Below are 17,379 nucleotides of genomic sequence, written 5' to 3' on the forward strand. Positions count from 1 at the left end.
AAAGGCTTATGAAGGAAAGAAATGAAGGTGAAAATAATGGATGGAAAGAAAAATTAATGAAAAGGAAGAAGTATAGAAAGATGGCAAGGGAAAAAAGAAAATGAAGAAAGAGCAAATGAGGAAGAGAAGGAGAGATAAAGACGCAAAGAAGAGAATATGGGAGAAAGTAAGAAAAAAAGACTTGAAGAAATGAGGGAAGAAGTGAAAGAAGGAAAAATTGCATTATTTAACCAAGAAATATGGGACAGATAAACCAAGAAAACAAAATTATAAAAGGAAAAAGAACCAGAAAGAAAGGAATGGAGGAAAAAAAGAAGAGAAGAAAGGACATTATGAAGACTTTATGAAGACTTTATAAAGGAGGAAAATGTATGAAGAAAGAGGAGAGACTGGAGATACCATCACGCAAACAATGCATAACATGTGCAGTTGATTGTATTTGAGAAGTCAAACCTACCCCATGATATCCTGGACGTAAGACGGGTACCGGAACTTGAGTCCGCTGGGATCTTCGTCCACACCCACGTCGGCCCCCGCGCGCCGAGCCTCTAGCAAGAAGGCGTTGCCGTAGTCCCAGAAGAACATGCCGCGCTCCGCCAGGAAGTTGATGGCCGCCACCTGGCGCACCAGGCTGGCCTGCACCAGCTCCTTGAAGAGGGCCGGATCCCTCGCCAGCACCTTCACAAGTGAATCAAGACGGAACGAATCATCAGACCCGCCTTAATTATCGTTTGCACGTGGCTATTTGATCACGTGACGCCACATCTGCCAGGTGGAGTACAGTAGTTTTACACACGACTGTTTTGATATTCGAATCTAAGAGCATTTGCTTTTGTTGTACATAGATTCCGTCAAGAATATTACTCTCTTGTCTTAACATAGCTGCTGAGTTTGAGGATATACTGACAGGGAAGTTTTCTTACAGAGTGAAAGGTATTCAATAACAGTTTTTTTTTCTGGGACGAATTCTTAGCATAATACGAATTGGATAGCCGTATACTATCTTGTTCGTTTGCGCAGCCGTCTACCATCTTGTTCTTTTGCGCTTACAATTCTCAGAAATAATTATTTAACATGACTATTATACTTTTACTACGTTATACTACTTTTGACCAATAAAACGATATGGAACGACGTGTTTCAACCAGTCATGCCTGCTTATCCTATAATTTTTATTACCTCCCTAGCATTTGTCTTTATCAGTATCACCTCCCTAGCATTTGTTTGTTTTTATCACCTTCCTAGCATTTGTTTCTTTGTTTGACAACATTATACTTTCAATAATTGAAGGGTTCAGAACAATAGGGGCCAAACGCCATTTACTAAAACCGTAGAAAACAAGGATTAAAATGAAGTTATTACCATAATTCAGTGGAAACGTATAGCAAGTAATATGAAGTATACACATTAAAACTAAATTATATATCAATCTTCATTAAACTATGGTATTTACTTTACTTTAACCCTTGCTTTCTCCGTTTTTAATAAATGGCGCTTGACCGACTATGGCTCTGAACCCTTCAATTGTACCTTCTAAATGATTCATGTTTATTTTATCATCTTTAATTAAAACTTTTCTATCATTTATCTTGTTTATATTATTTAGGTTATGTTAAAGATTCTGCTGTATCAGATTATAGATAGTCACGTAGCAGAGATTGTTTAATGTATATTGATAATTGAAGTGGAATGCAACTGTTTTAGTAAAAATGAAACTGAATCAACAAAGCCTTCTTGACTAGTAATCGTTAGACATCGGATTTTTAGGCACTAAAAATTGCAGTTTTAGGCGCCTAAAATAAGCTCAAAATCTGTAAAATTAGGCTCTATTTTAATGAAAATAGGCATTTTAGGCACATCAAGGTATCATACTTATTTCTTTCACTGAAATTTTTAGTTATACACTAAAATACGCACAAAAAAGTATGTTTAAACATTAAAAAAGAATACTATATTATATTTATAAACAGAGCTGCACAAATTTAATATATTGAAACTAATGAAATAATGATTATTGATATCAAGATTACTCATTTTAAGTTATTGAAATTCAGTTCCATGCTCAGACTTTATTATAATTATCTGCACAGTACACCACCAGAATTTTTTCTAAATTCTCCACAGTTAACCTTTGCCTTTTGTCACTGAGAATCATTTTGAAAGCAGAAAAACTTCTTTCAACCGAAACTGATGTGAGAGGCGCAAATTTTAAATTAGGTACAATAGAAACATCAATACTTACTGGAACATTTACACTTTCCCCCGATATCACTCTTGATACTTTTTCCAACAATGAAAATCCTACATTCTTATTTAATACGTTGTCCCACTTATTTTTAACTTTTTTCCCAGTTTCGCCCAAAGCAGAATGTATGTTCACTTGAGCTTCCTTTACTATTGCTATTTGGCTACAAAGAGATTGTTTTTCACGTTCTAATTGTTCAATGCTTGCAGGTATGAAAGAAAAGTTTGATGTTATGTAGGCAATATCGTTTTTCACTCGTGAGTCATTCAGACAATCTTTCACTGCTTTCACACACGCTGCACTATCAGTTTCAGGTAATTTATCAATAACTGTGACCACTTCTTTAAAATACTTAGAATAATACACCACTGACTGAATCCAGGTTCCCCATCGTGTAACAACCGGCTGAGGTGGGAGTGGGATATCTGGAAAGTTCTCTCTGAATATTGAAATCCTGGATGGGGCTTTACAAAAACATTTTTTTGTGTTAGAAATAAACGAATTGACAAGAGGAAATTCATTCCGGATTGTTTCAGAAACCCTGTGAAGGCCATGTGCTAGACAGGTTACATGCGTGAGGTTAGGATAAAATGTTTTAAGAAGTGGAGCTGCAGCAACCATGTATGAGGCAGCATCAGTACAAAACAACAGAACTTTAGAATCGTCTATATTACCTGAGTATAAAGACTGTAGGCCTTTATTTACAAAATAAGCAATGGCTTGGCTATTCACTTTCGAAAGTTCCTTAACACATACGAGGTGTGGAATCGAAGGTCCATCAGGACTAAGTTTTCATACTACCATATTTGCTATATACCTATTCATAGGATCTGAGGTTTCATCCACAGAGACCCATATGTAAGAATCACCTATATCCTCTCGAATGGAAGCTAAAGTTTCATTGTATATTCTGTCTAAGTAATTTTTTCTTAGGGTCGACTCAGATGGGATATTTTGTTTGCAGTATTTTTGTAAAAACTGTCTTAAAACCGGATTTTCAATTGTATTCCAGGGAATGTTAGCAGCAACAAACGCTCTGGTTAAATCAGCATAGAAATTGCTGCTGAGATTGGATGAAGTAGGCTGTGTTAGTAAAGTTTGTTTGCAGTTGATTTTTCTGCTGAGCTTTAGCCTTATGAGCCGCTCCTTGCACATGCTGCTTTAGGTGGCACTTCTTTTCTTGCGAAATCTAAAAATGTAAAGTAAACTGAATTAAAATAAAATCCTAATTGTTGTATTGCCGTATTTCTATCACAAAGTTAGTGGGTTCGAACAATCAAAATTTTAATGACCTGCAAATGCTTTAACTATCGGAATTTAAAAGGTTAAAGTGTAGTGGTCTTAAAAAGAATTATACCTCAGGATAGCTCAGTCAATGTATAAATATTATAGGCCTACTGATTAAAATTAATAGAATTTAGATATTTCAACTATTGTTACATACCTGTTTGCTACAAATCTTGCAGAATATTATTTTTCCAACATAAGTGAATTCTGAATATTCTGTTGCCATTGCCGGATCAATGTAGATTTTGCACTTATATTTTTCGGCATTATCGCGTTAAACTTCACAGGAAAACGTCCTACCGCTCAAAAATTCTCAACACAAATAAGGTGAGGGAAAGAGCAACTGTTAACGAGCATTCAAATGAACCGTTGTTATTGAGATTCAATTGGACAAAAATACAAAGTTCCACTTATTGTTGCATTTCCTGGTAGTGTTAACACTAGGAGGGTCATTCTTTTAAATATTTTGTAACGGTTTACCCTACTAATTCGCAGTTTTACGACTTTTCATAAATATTTCAAAAACACTCTTTCTCCAAAAATTGTGATTTTATGACACTCTGAAGGGCAGTACAGCTAATCGGTTTCAGACCGAAAACAGTCATTTTTATAGTATAGTATATCTCTGAATCGGTAGCAGCACATGTTGTGGTTGTTGCCTGCTTCAAAATTAAGGTTGGTTCTTTGTCGGCATTTATGCCTCCAAACATGTTAAATTCGGTGAAATCTATTGCGAGTGTCGTGAGATTCAAAACATTTTGTTTCCTTTATCAATGGTTTCATGGCCGGTGTGAAGCAAACTTTCCACTTTTTAAATGCTTTAAATTTCGCAGTGAATGCATGTATAAATTATAAAAAGTAAGAGTAAAATGCGAAACTTTACAGTGAGTTAGGCATTTTTAGGCGAATATTAACAAATTAGGCTCTAATAACCGTTTTAGGGCATTTTAGGGCACTATAAAACTCTTTGAATACCTTTCAATTTCCATGAAACACAAATATTAATAATTATTTTTACTTTTCTCCTAAAGAAACAAAATAGGCATTTGCCCTAGAATCCGATGTCTGGTAATCGTCCATGGAGTTGAGTGAAAATTGTATAGTAACAAGAGAACAGCTCATCATAACACACTACTGCTATCTAGTGGAATATTTGTAATGATGAGGTTGTACAATAATACATTTTCAAGACAGTTGAGAATTTGAGTAAGTCAGTAATATTTTATTGTATTAGGTACGTACTTTATTTCTTCCATTCTTTATATACATACTTTCTTCTCATCGTGTAATAGTCAATTAAATCCCACTCGAATTTTTATTTTTTCTAGACAAAGCAAAATGTCTAATGAGATTAGTGTTGATAATTTTTGATTCCATTGTCTTTCAAACACATTAAAAAATACGCATTTTGTAAATTTATTTACATTATAGTTCTCAACGCGAAAATATGTCACAATAATATAAAATATATTGTATAATATTGTGAATTTATAAAAAAAAAGCCAAAATATGCAAATAGATATAATAGAGTTTGGTTTGATAAGCTTAAATGTAGACGACTCGTGAATTAATCAATAATTAATTTCAGACAACGGAAAAAATAAAAGCAAATGCATGACTTTCTTGCCCTACTGATAAGATACCTATGTTTTTTTTTTTTTTTAATGTGTTCAAGTCATCAATCAAACAAGCATTTTCGTTTACAAACTACTACGAACTTGATTGTTATGGAGTATATAGCTTTGGATTATGATTTCTGTCTATTTAATCAACTGTCTAGTTCACTGTAATCAGCTGTAAATGTAGTTTTGGGATACGGCCTAAGGTTATTCAGCTATGTAGCGTATTTAGAGAAGATGCAATAATATAAAATCCCCTATGAACATCACTTGACAGTCTCTATCAAAGCAAGATAACTAATTCATCATCGTTATTTTACAAACATAGGTAGGTAGAATTGTCATGAAAATACCGCCGGCCTGTATCATTTTGCAGTTACCTCTTGTGCTTGTTCGTAGTCTAGCTGCACGGGATAGTAACCGCCGTTAAAAGGGTTGTGGCAGGACGTCTGGTCGGAACCCAGGTCCACCAGGAGCTCCCCCGTCCGCTCGTACTCCTGGACTAGTCGTTCCCACAGCTTTACCACGTTCCCATGGTAGCCGATGCTCACCGCCTGTTGGATCAAGTAATTACGTGGTCGGAGTTTATCAGCGAAATTGCCTTCTATAGGCCTACAACTGACAAAACTCCGTTGTAGGAGGTTACTAAACCTTACCGCTATGCTGGAGGCGGAGTCTGAAATTTCCCTCCATTAATCTGAACCATTGTCGCTACAGACTGAAAGTCATCTAACGCATCACTGCTATCAGTACGCTCTACTATTGGCTGACAATTAAGAAGGAGGAAGTGAATAGTATATTGTGTCACACTTTAAGATTGAGGCATGCGCAGACCAGCGGAGTTTTGTAAGTTGTTCCCCTATAGTAATACAGAGTAGGATGATCTGCTCCTGTATGACATTTTACTTTTACTTGGTTCATCCAGCATCACTGTTGTAAGTATATTAGGACCTGAAAGGTTAGACTTGAAGACTGTGGTGGAATTATGTACTATAATGGAGTAATATACAATTAGGAAGAATATACACAGTAAAGGATTCTTCTGTAAATAAAATTATAAGTGTACAGTAAGTATTTTGACTAAAACAAAATTATTTGACATGTAATCTATACATATAACTTATTAAGCCTACAGAATATTGAAGTTTAGTGCAGATTTAACCACGAAAATTGTATATGTATACTGTATCTTTTCAGTTATGCTTTGTCGTCTTTTCTCCCATCTTGTTCAGATACTGGGGTAGGATGGCCAGTTTCTTTCCTCCTCCATTGCATACATCGCTGACTAGTAACGTATTAAATTAATCAGACTTCAGATGTATATAAACAATAAATTGTTCTTCTTCTGACACATATCTTCAAGTGAAATGAACTGCCTGATAATAGAACTAACTATAGGCTAGATTAAAATAGTGCATATATTAAATAAGTATTCAATGTAATTTTTCATTTAATGACCCCATTTGAAGCTGCAGAGTATGTTCAGACAATGTGAGATAGTGACATGAAGTTACTGGAAGCGACATTTAATGAAAGTAACAGAAAACCTAAGTATTTGGAAGAAAAGTTTCTCACAGTCGCATAAATGCCACAGGATCTACCAAGATCGCACACTGTCATTATTACATTATTTTATTTATCTGTTTATTTATTTATTTACTTACTTACTTACTTATTTATTCATCTATATTCTTTATTTCTGGTCTATCTACTATTCTGAGAAGTTTTAAATCTTTGAGGAGACACTGCAGCTTAGAGTCCAGTAGTAATTAATAGATCATAGGGATCGCATTTTAATCATGATTTTTATTATTTAACTAATGATATAGCTGGTGGTATGTACCTGTTTGCTCTTTTTCGCTGCGCGAATGCGTTGTATAATATTGTCTAGGTTGGACTCAATCTCCTGCAGCCATCCTTGAGCATGACGCTTCTCCAATGCCTCTCGACTCACCTGACAATAAAAAATTCACAATTATTTCTACTATCTTTATTTTTATATAATTGTCATCTTTGGAGACAATCGCTTTTCTTTCATATTCTTCACCCTTCATGGACACAGCCACTTTCTGTGGGGATTCTACAACACACTATACATTTACAGGCATAGGAATTCCATGATAGTGCGGTGAATATGGTTCAGAGAGTACCTCGTACAGGACAAACACAAGATAAGGGACAAACGCCCCGTATTTTCAGAAGAAGAAAACTTTCCATTTTCAGCAGGTGTTGGAAATAAAGTCCGCTGAATTTGTAGACGGAAACCATATCTACCATTTGAGTCACAACGGAGAATGGAAAAGCCTCTAATGATTTGATGCAATTTAGGCCTAGGCTATATGACAAAAAATATTACATACATGAACTATCATAAGAGCTCAAACAAGAAGTTCATTTGAGTATGCGAAGATTCATGGAAATATTACAATATATTTTCTGATTTGAATGAATGGGGAGAAAACAACGGTGAATTGTTCAATGATGGAGCTATTTGGACTTTTTCCATTGCTAATTTTCAAAATTGTAGCACAAAGTTTCGAAGAGTGGCTCTCTCTTCGTCGTCAGATGAAAACCTACTGTACTGTGGGGATCGTTACAAACAGCTAGATCGTTACAGACAGGCTAGCTGTTTCTAACGATCCCCACAGTAGGTTTTCACCTGACGACGAAGAGAAATCCACTCTTCGAAACGTTGTGCTACAATTTAGAAAATTTTGCAAAAGGAAAAGTCCAAACAGCTCAATCATTGAATATATTTTCTCTGAAATTTAAAAAAAGTTGTTCATTTTTTGTTTACATTACCGATACTTAGATTACATTGTTATCTTTGCTATTGTGAGTAAGGTTTATATTATTTGCTTGAATAAATTATAATACTAAACATGTAGCCTATTTGTTTTGTATTTCTAAATTATCTCTTAAATGAACTACTTTTGTTTTTCTATTAGTCATTTTAAAATTATTGTTATATCTCAGAAGAAATCACACTATCATCTCGAGCTTGTAACTTTCCGAATGTACTTCGTTACGTTTAATTCAATCGTTTAACTACAAATATGAACTGTAGTGATATATATTTTACAACAGAAGTTCTTGAATTTAGCAATCTAAGGCGATATAAAAGCTTCAAATTTCGCGTACCTCTGCAACGACACCGATGCAACCTGCAATGACAGCTGCTTTGGGTTGTGCGCCGCTCATGCCTCCGAGCCCCGAGGTGACAAACACTTTGCCCGCCAAGGACCCGGCCCCCAGATGCTTCCTACCTGCGTTCAACACTGTAATCTGCAAGGAACATAAACAGTTAAATTAAGATCTCTACCGAGCAGTCTATCATTTATTCTCTGGAAGAATATTATTACAGTTTTCTACACTAGCATTATCATCATTATCATCAACAACATCAACGTGCATTGTGCAATAGCTCTAATTTTAGATATCGTCAAGTCATCTTCTTATAAACGACCAGAGGTTTTTTTTATATACGAATATATTTAAGGACAAATTTTGTTAGGCGTGTGTCTTACACAGTATTATCTCGTAAATTTTATGTTTGCAAATCATCTATTTATGTTTATGCTTAAGTTATTTATCTTGATTTTGCATTTGTATAATATTAATTTTATTCCTATCCTGCTACGGCATAGAAGGGCCATATTCTTGCCATTTTAATCTTTTCAGACTATTCTTCATTCAATTCCATTTCCTAACAGCGAAAAGTGATTTTCTACATTCTGTTTGTCCGTCCGTCCATCTGTTAAACTATATAAAGTATTTCTCCTAAATTACTCGATGAATTATGTTACCTATGTGTTAATTCTTCCGAAAAATATTCACGTACTCCATATTCATATACATGAAGAGACATGCGAGAATATTTATTTACCTAGTTGCTTTTAAAATTTTAACAAAAATATTTAAAGATAAATATATCAATTACTAATTCCATCATAATTATAAACAAATAATAATAATATAATAAAAAGAAATAAAATTCCTATTCAAAACAAAAAGTGAGGCTACATTTCTTCGGATCAAATTTCTACATGTTTAAAGGAGAAAAGTGAAACTTTTTCAGTCATTCACTATCATAACACACTGCTCTCTTAAACTGGCTGAGCATATTGGGAATTGGATCAATGGCTTTCCCAAAACACGTTATGAAGTGTTTCATATAAAACAATTTTTTCTCGAAAAGGAAGCAAAAACGAGCAAATTTGTATTAAACCTTTTTGTTTGAAATATCTCAAAGAATAACCCCCTGAAATTAATGACATTACTTACGGTTCACCCTGTAGAATACTTCGGCAAAGAAAGTGTCTTGATTTAGTAAATTAAGTTATCTGCAATAACATGATCGCAGACAATTTGGCAGATATTTATGTAAAATGGCATTTGAGTTGCTATTTGATTCGTAGGTACATATAATAAAACAGTATCTGTCAATTATTAGCCTACTCGTAACGACTTAATTTTTATAACCTCTGTAAAGAGTATAGCTCTATAATTAACTGCAGTTAAACTAAATTAATGATGCAGGAAGATACTGTATATACACCTAGAGAATACTAATCATTCTAATTAATAATTCCGGTATAGAAGAGATCATTACTTATAGTTAGGTAGGTACAACTATCTTAATTGAGATAAAGGAGTGGTTATAAATTAAATAGATACTAAAGAATATTTGATACGATAAGAACGCTTGAAGGTCAGAAAGGAAATCGCTATTGACATTTCACAACGCTATAGAGGATGACACTGGATTGGAACCTTCAAGCAGTAGAAAGTGAGGTACGTGCACGAAGCACTTGGAGGCGCTTAGTTGACTACACTGGAATACAGCTAAATTAACTGCCCATGTTAGAGTACGCTAGAGGTAGTTGCTCCTGGTCCTATTCTCCTTATAAGAGGACAAAGCCCGTGGGCCGTGCTCGGGTTGAAATTCACTTTTGCCTGCCGGGCTCGGGCCTTAAAGAAACGCAAATACTTTTTTCCGCGAGGTTAAGTCCTGGGGGTGTACGGGTTTCCGTTGCTGATGTAGGAAGTGTTTTGGGCTTCGGACCCTGGGACTTATCAGGCTGCTTGTCTGAGGATGGGACCTAGCTCTATCAGGACTGAGTCAGGATGGTCCACCTGTCAGCATGGAATTCATGAATGCCACTCAGGCCACATGTCGGGCTTGGACGAACATCAAGCAAATAGGGCGCACAATGAGTTACAGCAAGCCTAAGTGCAAGAACCTGTTCCGGGTCCAGTCCTCGAACAGTCAAGCCAAGTTATTTTGTAGTATACATCTTGATTATAGCTCAATAAAGAGTAAGAGATTAAGATTAAGAAATCTAGACATCTACTAGATTGTTTTCAGCTCAGATGGTTGGTCGGATATATTGTAATCTCTGTATCGTGCCAGGGAATAAAAGCATAGGGATAAGAAAATAATTAGATATTGAGTAAAAACTCATAAATTAACGAAACACAGAAACAGTTATGCAAACATCTTACTTAATATACATATGGGCAGTGAAATTCCAAAGCAGATCAAGAAAGAGGGGAACCAAGGAAAAGATATTAGAATCAGAAACCGGAACAAACTTCCAGTTTACATGGCATAATAATCAGACAGCGCATTTTCGTTCCCAAACAAGTTAGAAAAGTTATCGGTTAGTATATCCTGAAGTTTCAGGGTTCAGACCGTAACCTTAAATGCTTATGTCAGGACGCTACAAAAGGTAAAACGTAGTTCGGTACATAATAATAATAATAATAATAATAATAATAATAATAATAATAGTAATAATAATAATAATAATAATAATAATAATAATAATAATAATAATGATGGAGCATGACAACTGTAAGTGGGATTGCTGCTAAATTGAAACGGTCTGTCCAGCTACTTTTTAACCACATAAACGCACTAACACTGCGAAATTAGCGCTCTACAAAATATTAGTGCAACATATGGCTGGAAATATAATTAGATCGATGATAATACTGAACTAGTAGGCCTATACATAATATATATTTTAGACCATAATAGTAAACATGATACACATTAACTGTATGTACTCTATAAACAATATATTCATTCATTCATTCATTCATTCATTCATTCATTCATTCATTCATTCAATCATTCATTCATTCATTCATTCATTCAATCATTCATTCATTCATTCATTCATTCATTTTATTCCATAGATCTTACATGAGCAATGAAGCTTCAAGATGTGGAACATGTCAACATTTTACAATATTACAATTACAATTTTTACAAATTTTTATAGTTTTATAATTTAGTAATTTTCTACAATTTTTTTTTTTTTTTTGGCGTGATGTAGTGAGATGAGATGAGGTCCGAGGATTCGCCAAAATATTACCCGGCATTTGCCTTTTCGGTGGGGGAAACCTCGGAAAAACCCAACCAGGTAATCAAATCAAAGTGGGTAATCAAATCAAAGGGGTTGATGCCAAGGACTCGCCATAGACCATCCGGCTTCAGTCCCACGGCTGGGGAAAACCTCCGAAGAACCGAAGAAACCAAAGTCCAAAGGGGGATCCAACCCAAGCCCGAACGCAGCTCCGGATCAGAAGCCCAGCGAGTCTGCCGACTGAGCTACATCGATGGCTCTACTAAAAGTATACAATACATAGCCAATCAGATTATTAAATTTACAAACGCAAACGATCATTCATAAGTTGAGTTATATTATAATACAAAACAATTTAATTAAATTTAAGGCATAAACAATTCAACCAGTTGTGATATACAGAAATTGATAATACATATCATGCAAACTACTTCAAATTACAAACACAAACAATTTATCAGTAGAGCTATATAGATTACTATTCAATTTAAAGCATATACAATTCATCGGCCAAAACTATACAAATATATACAATACAAAATAGCATACTTTCATTAAGCTATACAAATTTGTGCAATTAATATCAAGTAGATTAATTCAATTTATAATCATAAACAATTCATCAGTTGAGCTATACATATTACCATTCAATTTACAGTAGCTCTATATACAATTCATCAGTAGAGCTACACAGACTAGTAATCATTTTAAGAACATATACAATTCATCAGCACACTATACAAACATATACAATCAAATTAGTTCAATTTACAAACTTATTTTCGTTAAGCTATACAATTCATATGAAGTAGATTAATTCAATTTATAAGCTTAAACAATTCATCAGTTGACCTATACAGTATACTATTCAATTTACAGTACATACAATTCATCAGTTATGCTAAACAAAAAATACAATACATAGTAAACAGATTAAGTCAATATAAAAACATATTTTAGTTGAGCTATATAAAATTGTACATGTCATTTAAGTAGAATAATTCAATTCACAAGCATAAACAATTCATCAATTGTGTAGAAGGTATGAGTATGTAGAAATTTGGTTAATTCTTTTCTGAACCTTTTCTCGTTGTTCTTCAAATCTTTAAGATAATTAGGCAGTGCATTGAAGACTGTTATACATGAATAGCGAACTCCTTTTTTAAAACAGCTTAGACTAACAGAGGGTAGATGAAGATCTGATTTATGTCTTGTATTAAAATGATGAATGTCTTGATTAGTACTGAATTTATCTTGGTTCTTAATATACAGCATCATTAGGGAAAGAATGTATTCACAAGGTAAAGTCAAGATTTCTAAGTTTCGGAAAATATTTTTACATGAGGTCCTTTTATGCACACCGGCCATTATTCTTATAGCTTTCTTTTGTAAAACAAAAACGTGTTTAGCTTCAGACGAGTTACCCCAGAATATTAATCCATATTTCATTACAGAGTGAAAATATGCAAAGTATGACATTTTAAGTAAGTTTATATCACCAATAGTAGATAAGGATCTTAATGCATAACAGGCAGAGCCTACAATTAATTCATTTAACAAAATCAGCTCCGTTACGGTAAACAAAAATATATATTCTGAGGTTATGAAATTCATATCTTTTACCATAACTGTCAGTAAAAATTTGAGCTAAGAAAATGTTCTTCCTACGTCACAAGACGTTACAGTGACACAATAATAACAAGAATCAATATACAAATTAACAATATTTACATTTTACGCAATATACATAAAATACAGATCAAAATGAAATACAATATAACATAGATTGATAAATTAAAATAATATTAACACAAAAGTCTGAATTAAAATGCAATTTACTCATATTAGAATCAGATCACAATATAGTCGTAACTTAGTGTTTTACATGTACAACATTGACGATGGAGCGCCTGTATCGTACTATGATTCATAGTCTATGCCAGAACTGGCGAGAGAGGGGTGGAAAGCATGGGGAAAGCGTTGGATCCCGGTCCACAGTCCACCGGCGTTGCATGACGTATCTGTGGCCCGTACGCAATCACATAAGACAGACACTGAATACAAATGCTCTCCCCTACGAAGTCAATGACGCGGGGATGGAAGGAAGGGGTGAGTGACGTAAAGCCACAATTGTCGCCCAGTTTTGCAAGCCTGGTCTATGCGTACCTGCTTACAATACTATCTTGCTTATGCATCCATGGCTAACGAGCCACGTTATGCGTCGACATGACGTAATAGATGTACCGGAAGAAACTACTCGATCCGCTGTATGTTTGGAAACAAAAATGCGCTGACTGATAATGACATAATCTCAATGGATACCACGTGGTAGTAAAACCGAGATTCGGCGATTCAAGCCCGACTGATGATATGTGTTTAAGGTTCAATGAAGTCCTTATCATTATTTTCTTCAAACGAGAGGTAAAGCTTGGGGATCATAACATAGAATTACTTCGCAAAGAAATCTCTGTCTTGAAAGGATCCAGGCACAATTATCTGTTAGCATTCGACTTACCAAGTTTCTTTGTAGCAACAGATGTTTCTGCGGAACAATGTCTCAATTAGGCTGCAGATGTCTCTGTAGGAAAACATATTTTCAAACCGCAGAGATAGGAATGAACACTACAGGAAACAAAGTAGAATTACTGGGTCGTCTGAAGACAGAATTGACTTTAAGAAACTCGGTGTAATGGCTTAATTTTCTGCTCACCGGACACTCCCTGCACTAATTGTGAGTATAAAATTCCTTTCCGAATGCCGATAAAGTTATGCAGTTCGTAAGTAAACTGCATGACGTGATTTATTGAATCATGCTCTCACTTTGCCGTGTCAAACAATGCGCTGGGAGTGTCGGAGGGAGTGGAACATGGAATGTTTAGGGTTATTATTAATGTAGATCCAAAGCGGTAAGATCAATTTTCACGTGCAAACGGACACGATGACGAGGCAAACGTTTACCAAATGGAAATGCGGATACAAAACTCGGTGTGTAGTACTTCCTCTGTATCCTAACGTATTTCCTATCATATTTCTACAATTTCTACTCAATAGCTATTGAAATACACGGTCTAAATAGTGCTAAAACATGCAGTGTACGGAGTATAGCGTAGCGTACATACTTCAGGTCTGCTGCTAATCATGAACCATGTAAAAACAAAACAAAGCTAGACGGTTGGAAATGAGTGTTACAACAGAAGGATATCATAGCGAGCATTTCATTAGAAAAGAAGAAAACGTATTTTATCAGAAAAAAGGAAAATTTTTTATTTTGAAACACTTAAAATATTTACAATCACTCGTTGTAATGTATGGAGACTCGTAAAGCAATTGGTCAGTGTAAATAATTTAGTTTTTATTCTGACTTATTGTATTATTGCAATTTCCACCATTTATTTATGTATTTATATATAGATGTGTACATACATAGGCTGTGTCCATTTACAACGTTCGCGTGTAAAACAAGTAGGTCTATTCATAATTTATTTCTGTACTCTGGTATTAGTGGCCGCAATACATGGAGATAACAACAATCTACAAACATTTTTAAATGAACAGAAGTTGAAACATCAGAGCTGAAATACATTATGTGTTTCATTATTAACTTATTTTTAATTGTGAATATTCAAATTTCAATTCTTTCAATAAATTATCATATTATTTACTTTTAAACTCATTTTCACATTGGTAATATATATATATATATATATATATATATATATATATATATATATATATATATATATATATATATATATATATATTAAAAGGTGCAATTTAAATATTCAAAACTCTGTAAATAGGCGAAAAATAATCAGCATTGGCTTTTACTTTTAGGGTGAAAAATACATTGTGAAACAAAAATGTAGGCCCATCTAGAATCTAGATTCGTTTTACTTATTTTGAGAATAATCTTCTGTTGTACTTAAGATAGCTTTAAATAAATACTAGTGGCTTGTGCAGTAAATGCTGCAAACTAAGTTCATTAGACGTTCAAATAAACATTTTTCAAATTTATTTTCTATAAAGAATACCAGGCATTTTGAAACTTATTTGTTTCCATAATAATGAAATATACTCCTTCTGAATGGTTTTTCTATGCCAAATACTTTTTCTTGAATTTCTTTTTGAGTTTGAACGCGAAAACGCAAGTAACAATGTCAGGACGATCAGTGGGTTTTTCATGTGGGAGTAAAGCAATAGCTATTTCAGGTCATTGTGGATTGTAGGTGAAAGTTAAAAAAGTCAGGTTTGCTATGCTTTCGAACAATAGACATAGCTTCTTGGTATAGCTATTGCATATTTCGTGAACTACCTTGAAATGTAGAGGGTAAAATCATTTTATCCTGCTAAGTGGTCTTGCTGAAATGATCGGGAGATTACAAATCTTGTAGGCCTCTTATTTTATCAGTAAATAATACCTTCGGTCTTTCCTTAGGAACTGTAATTTTTTCGCTCTCTCGAGCCAATACTGAAGAGAATCACTCATATAAATATCTACACTACAGCGCCATTAAATATATGAAAAAGACCCAACCTCACTTGATTAATAACTATAAAAATATTTGATTTTAATAACAATATTATTATCTTACGTAAGTTTTGTTGTTTTCAGCAAAATTATATACTATATAGCCGCCGCTCAGTAAATTATAGAAATGAAGATGTAATTTAAGATATTCTCTACATCTAAACCTCAAAACGTTTCCATTTCAAATCATCAATATATCATTAATATGTATAATTATTGAAAAATAATCACATCATGGCATTAACTATAATAATATTTCATTTCTAATGGTAATAGTGTTATCAAACCACCTCAAGTTTTGTAGTTTTTAATATCCAATACACAGCTGTACTCAGAAAATTACACACCTTGGATGCCAAGCTTCAAAATGAGGGATAATTGATTAAAATCCGTTCAGCTGTTTTCTCGTAATTTCCATTACCAGTATTATACAGTTCTATATATATATATATATACACACACACATATATAGGGTCTGTTGGACAGTCGGGCATGTTGGACACTCCGTACTTTAACGTGTTCCCTCGCCACTTGTGGGCACCACATTCTGCTAGAAGTCAATGACGGAAGTAGGCACGAGTGGGGCTACTTCTGTCATTGACTTCTAGCAGAATGTGGTGCCCACAAGTGGCGAGGTAACACGTTAAAATACAAAGTGTCAAACATGCCCTACTGCCCAACAGGCCCTAATTTACCCTATAATTAAATAATCCTACACATGACAGTATATTTTGTATGTGAGTAGCATTCTCATTGTTCAGTGTCTCTACTGTCCTATACGAATAAGCAGATGTAACATACGAAACGAAACGGGGAGATGAGTCAAAGCCCTCCTTTGCAAGCGAAGCTAGTATGATCCATGTGCATCTAACCAGTAACCAAACGTAGGACTCTATTCATGAGCCACGTAACATTCACTGGCACAATCGGATTTCTTTCTTAAACCACACTAGCCACCGCTGAAAATATATTATGATTTCTAATTGTATGAAGATGACGGCGGACGAATGCTCGTTAATACTGTACCCTGAAGCTTGGTGATTGATCAGTTTCTACGGTGACGTTGACAACAGGAAACAAATGAATAATGGATCAAAGAAGGAAGAATTGAACTGTCAGCTTCTCACGGTGGATGACATGTTTGCTGTACCTGAGGGTCAGCGACATGATGAGATGCTGCCATCTTGCTCGTTGACAGGCTCATCGACCCGCAATATAACACCCGGAGCGGACAAACCACATTACGAGATTACGCTTCCAACCATTTACTGCACGTTTCACTTTGTTTTAGTGGGCAGACATAGGCTTTTGTTCGATTGAAATAGG

General features: G+C 34.6%; 1 protein-coding gene across 1 annotated transcript in view; it reads right to left on the reverse strand.

The window, feature by feature from the left end:
• The window catches only part of LOC138699833 (urocanate hydratase-like), a 102,759-nt gene that overhangs the window by 23,063 nt on the left and 62,317 nt on the right, over positions 1 to 17,379 (reverse strand). Inside the window, exons 6-9 of the mRNA XM_069826022.1 lie at positions 8,293 to 8,436; positions 6,995 to 7,105; positions 5,532 to 5,705; positions 458 to 678 (exon numbers count right to left, since the gene is read on the reverse strand). Of these exons, the coding sequence (XP_069682123.1) occupies positions 458 to 678; positions 5,532 to 5,705; positions 6,995 to 7,105; positions 8,293 to 8,436 (650 nt within the window). The remainder of the gene's footprint in view (positions 1 to 457; positions 679 to 5,531; positions 5,706 to 6,994; positions 7,106 to 8,292; positions 8,437 to 17,379) is intronic.

The sequence above is a fragment of the Periplaneta americana genome, chromosome 5, assembly GCF_040183065.1.
Source record: "Periplaneta americana isolate PAMFEO1 chromosome 5, P.americana_PAMFEO1_priV1, whole genome shotgun sequence".
Classification (NCBI taxonomy): Eukaryota; Metazoa; Arthropoda; class Insecta; order Blattodea; family Blattidae; genus Periplaneta; species Periplaneta americana.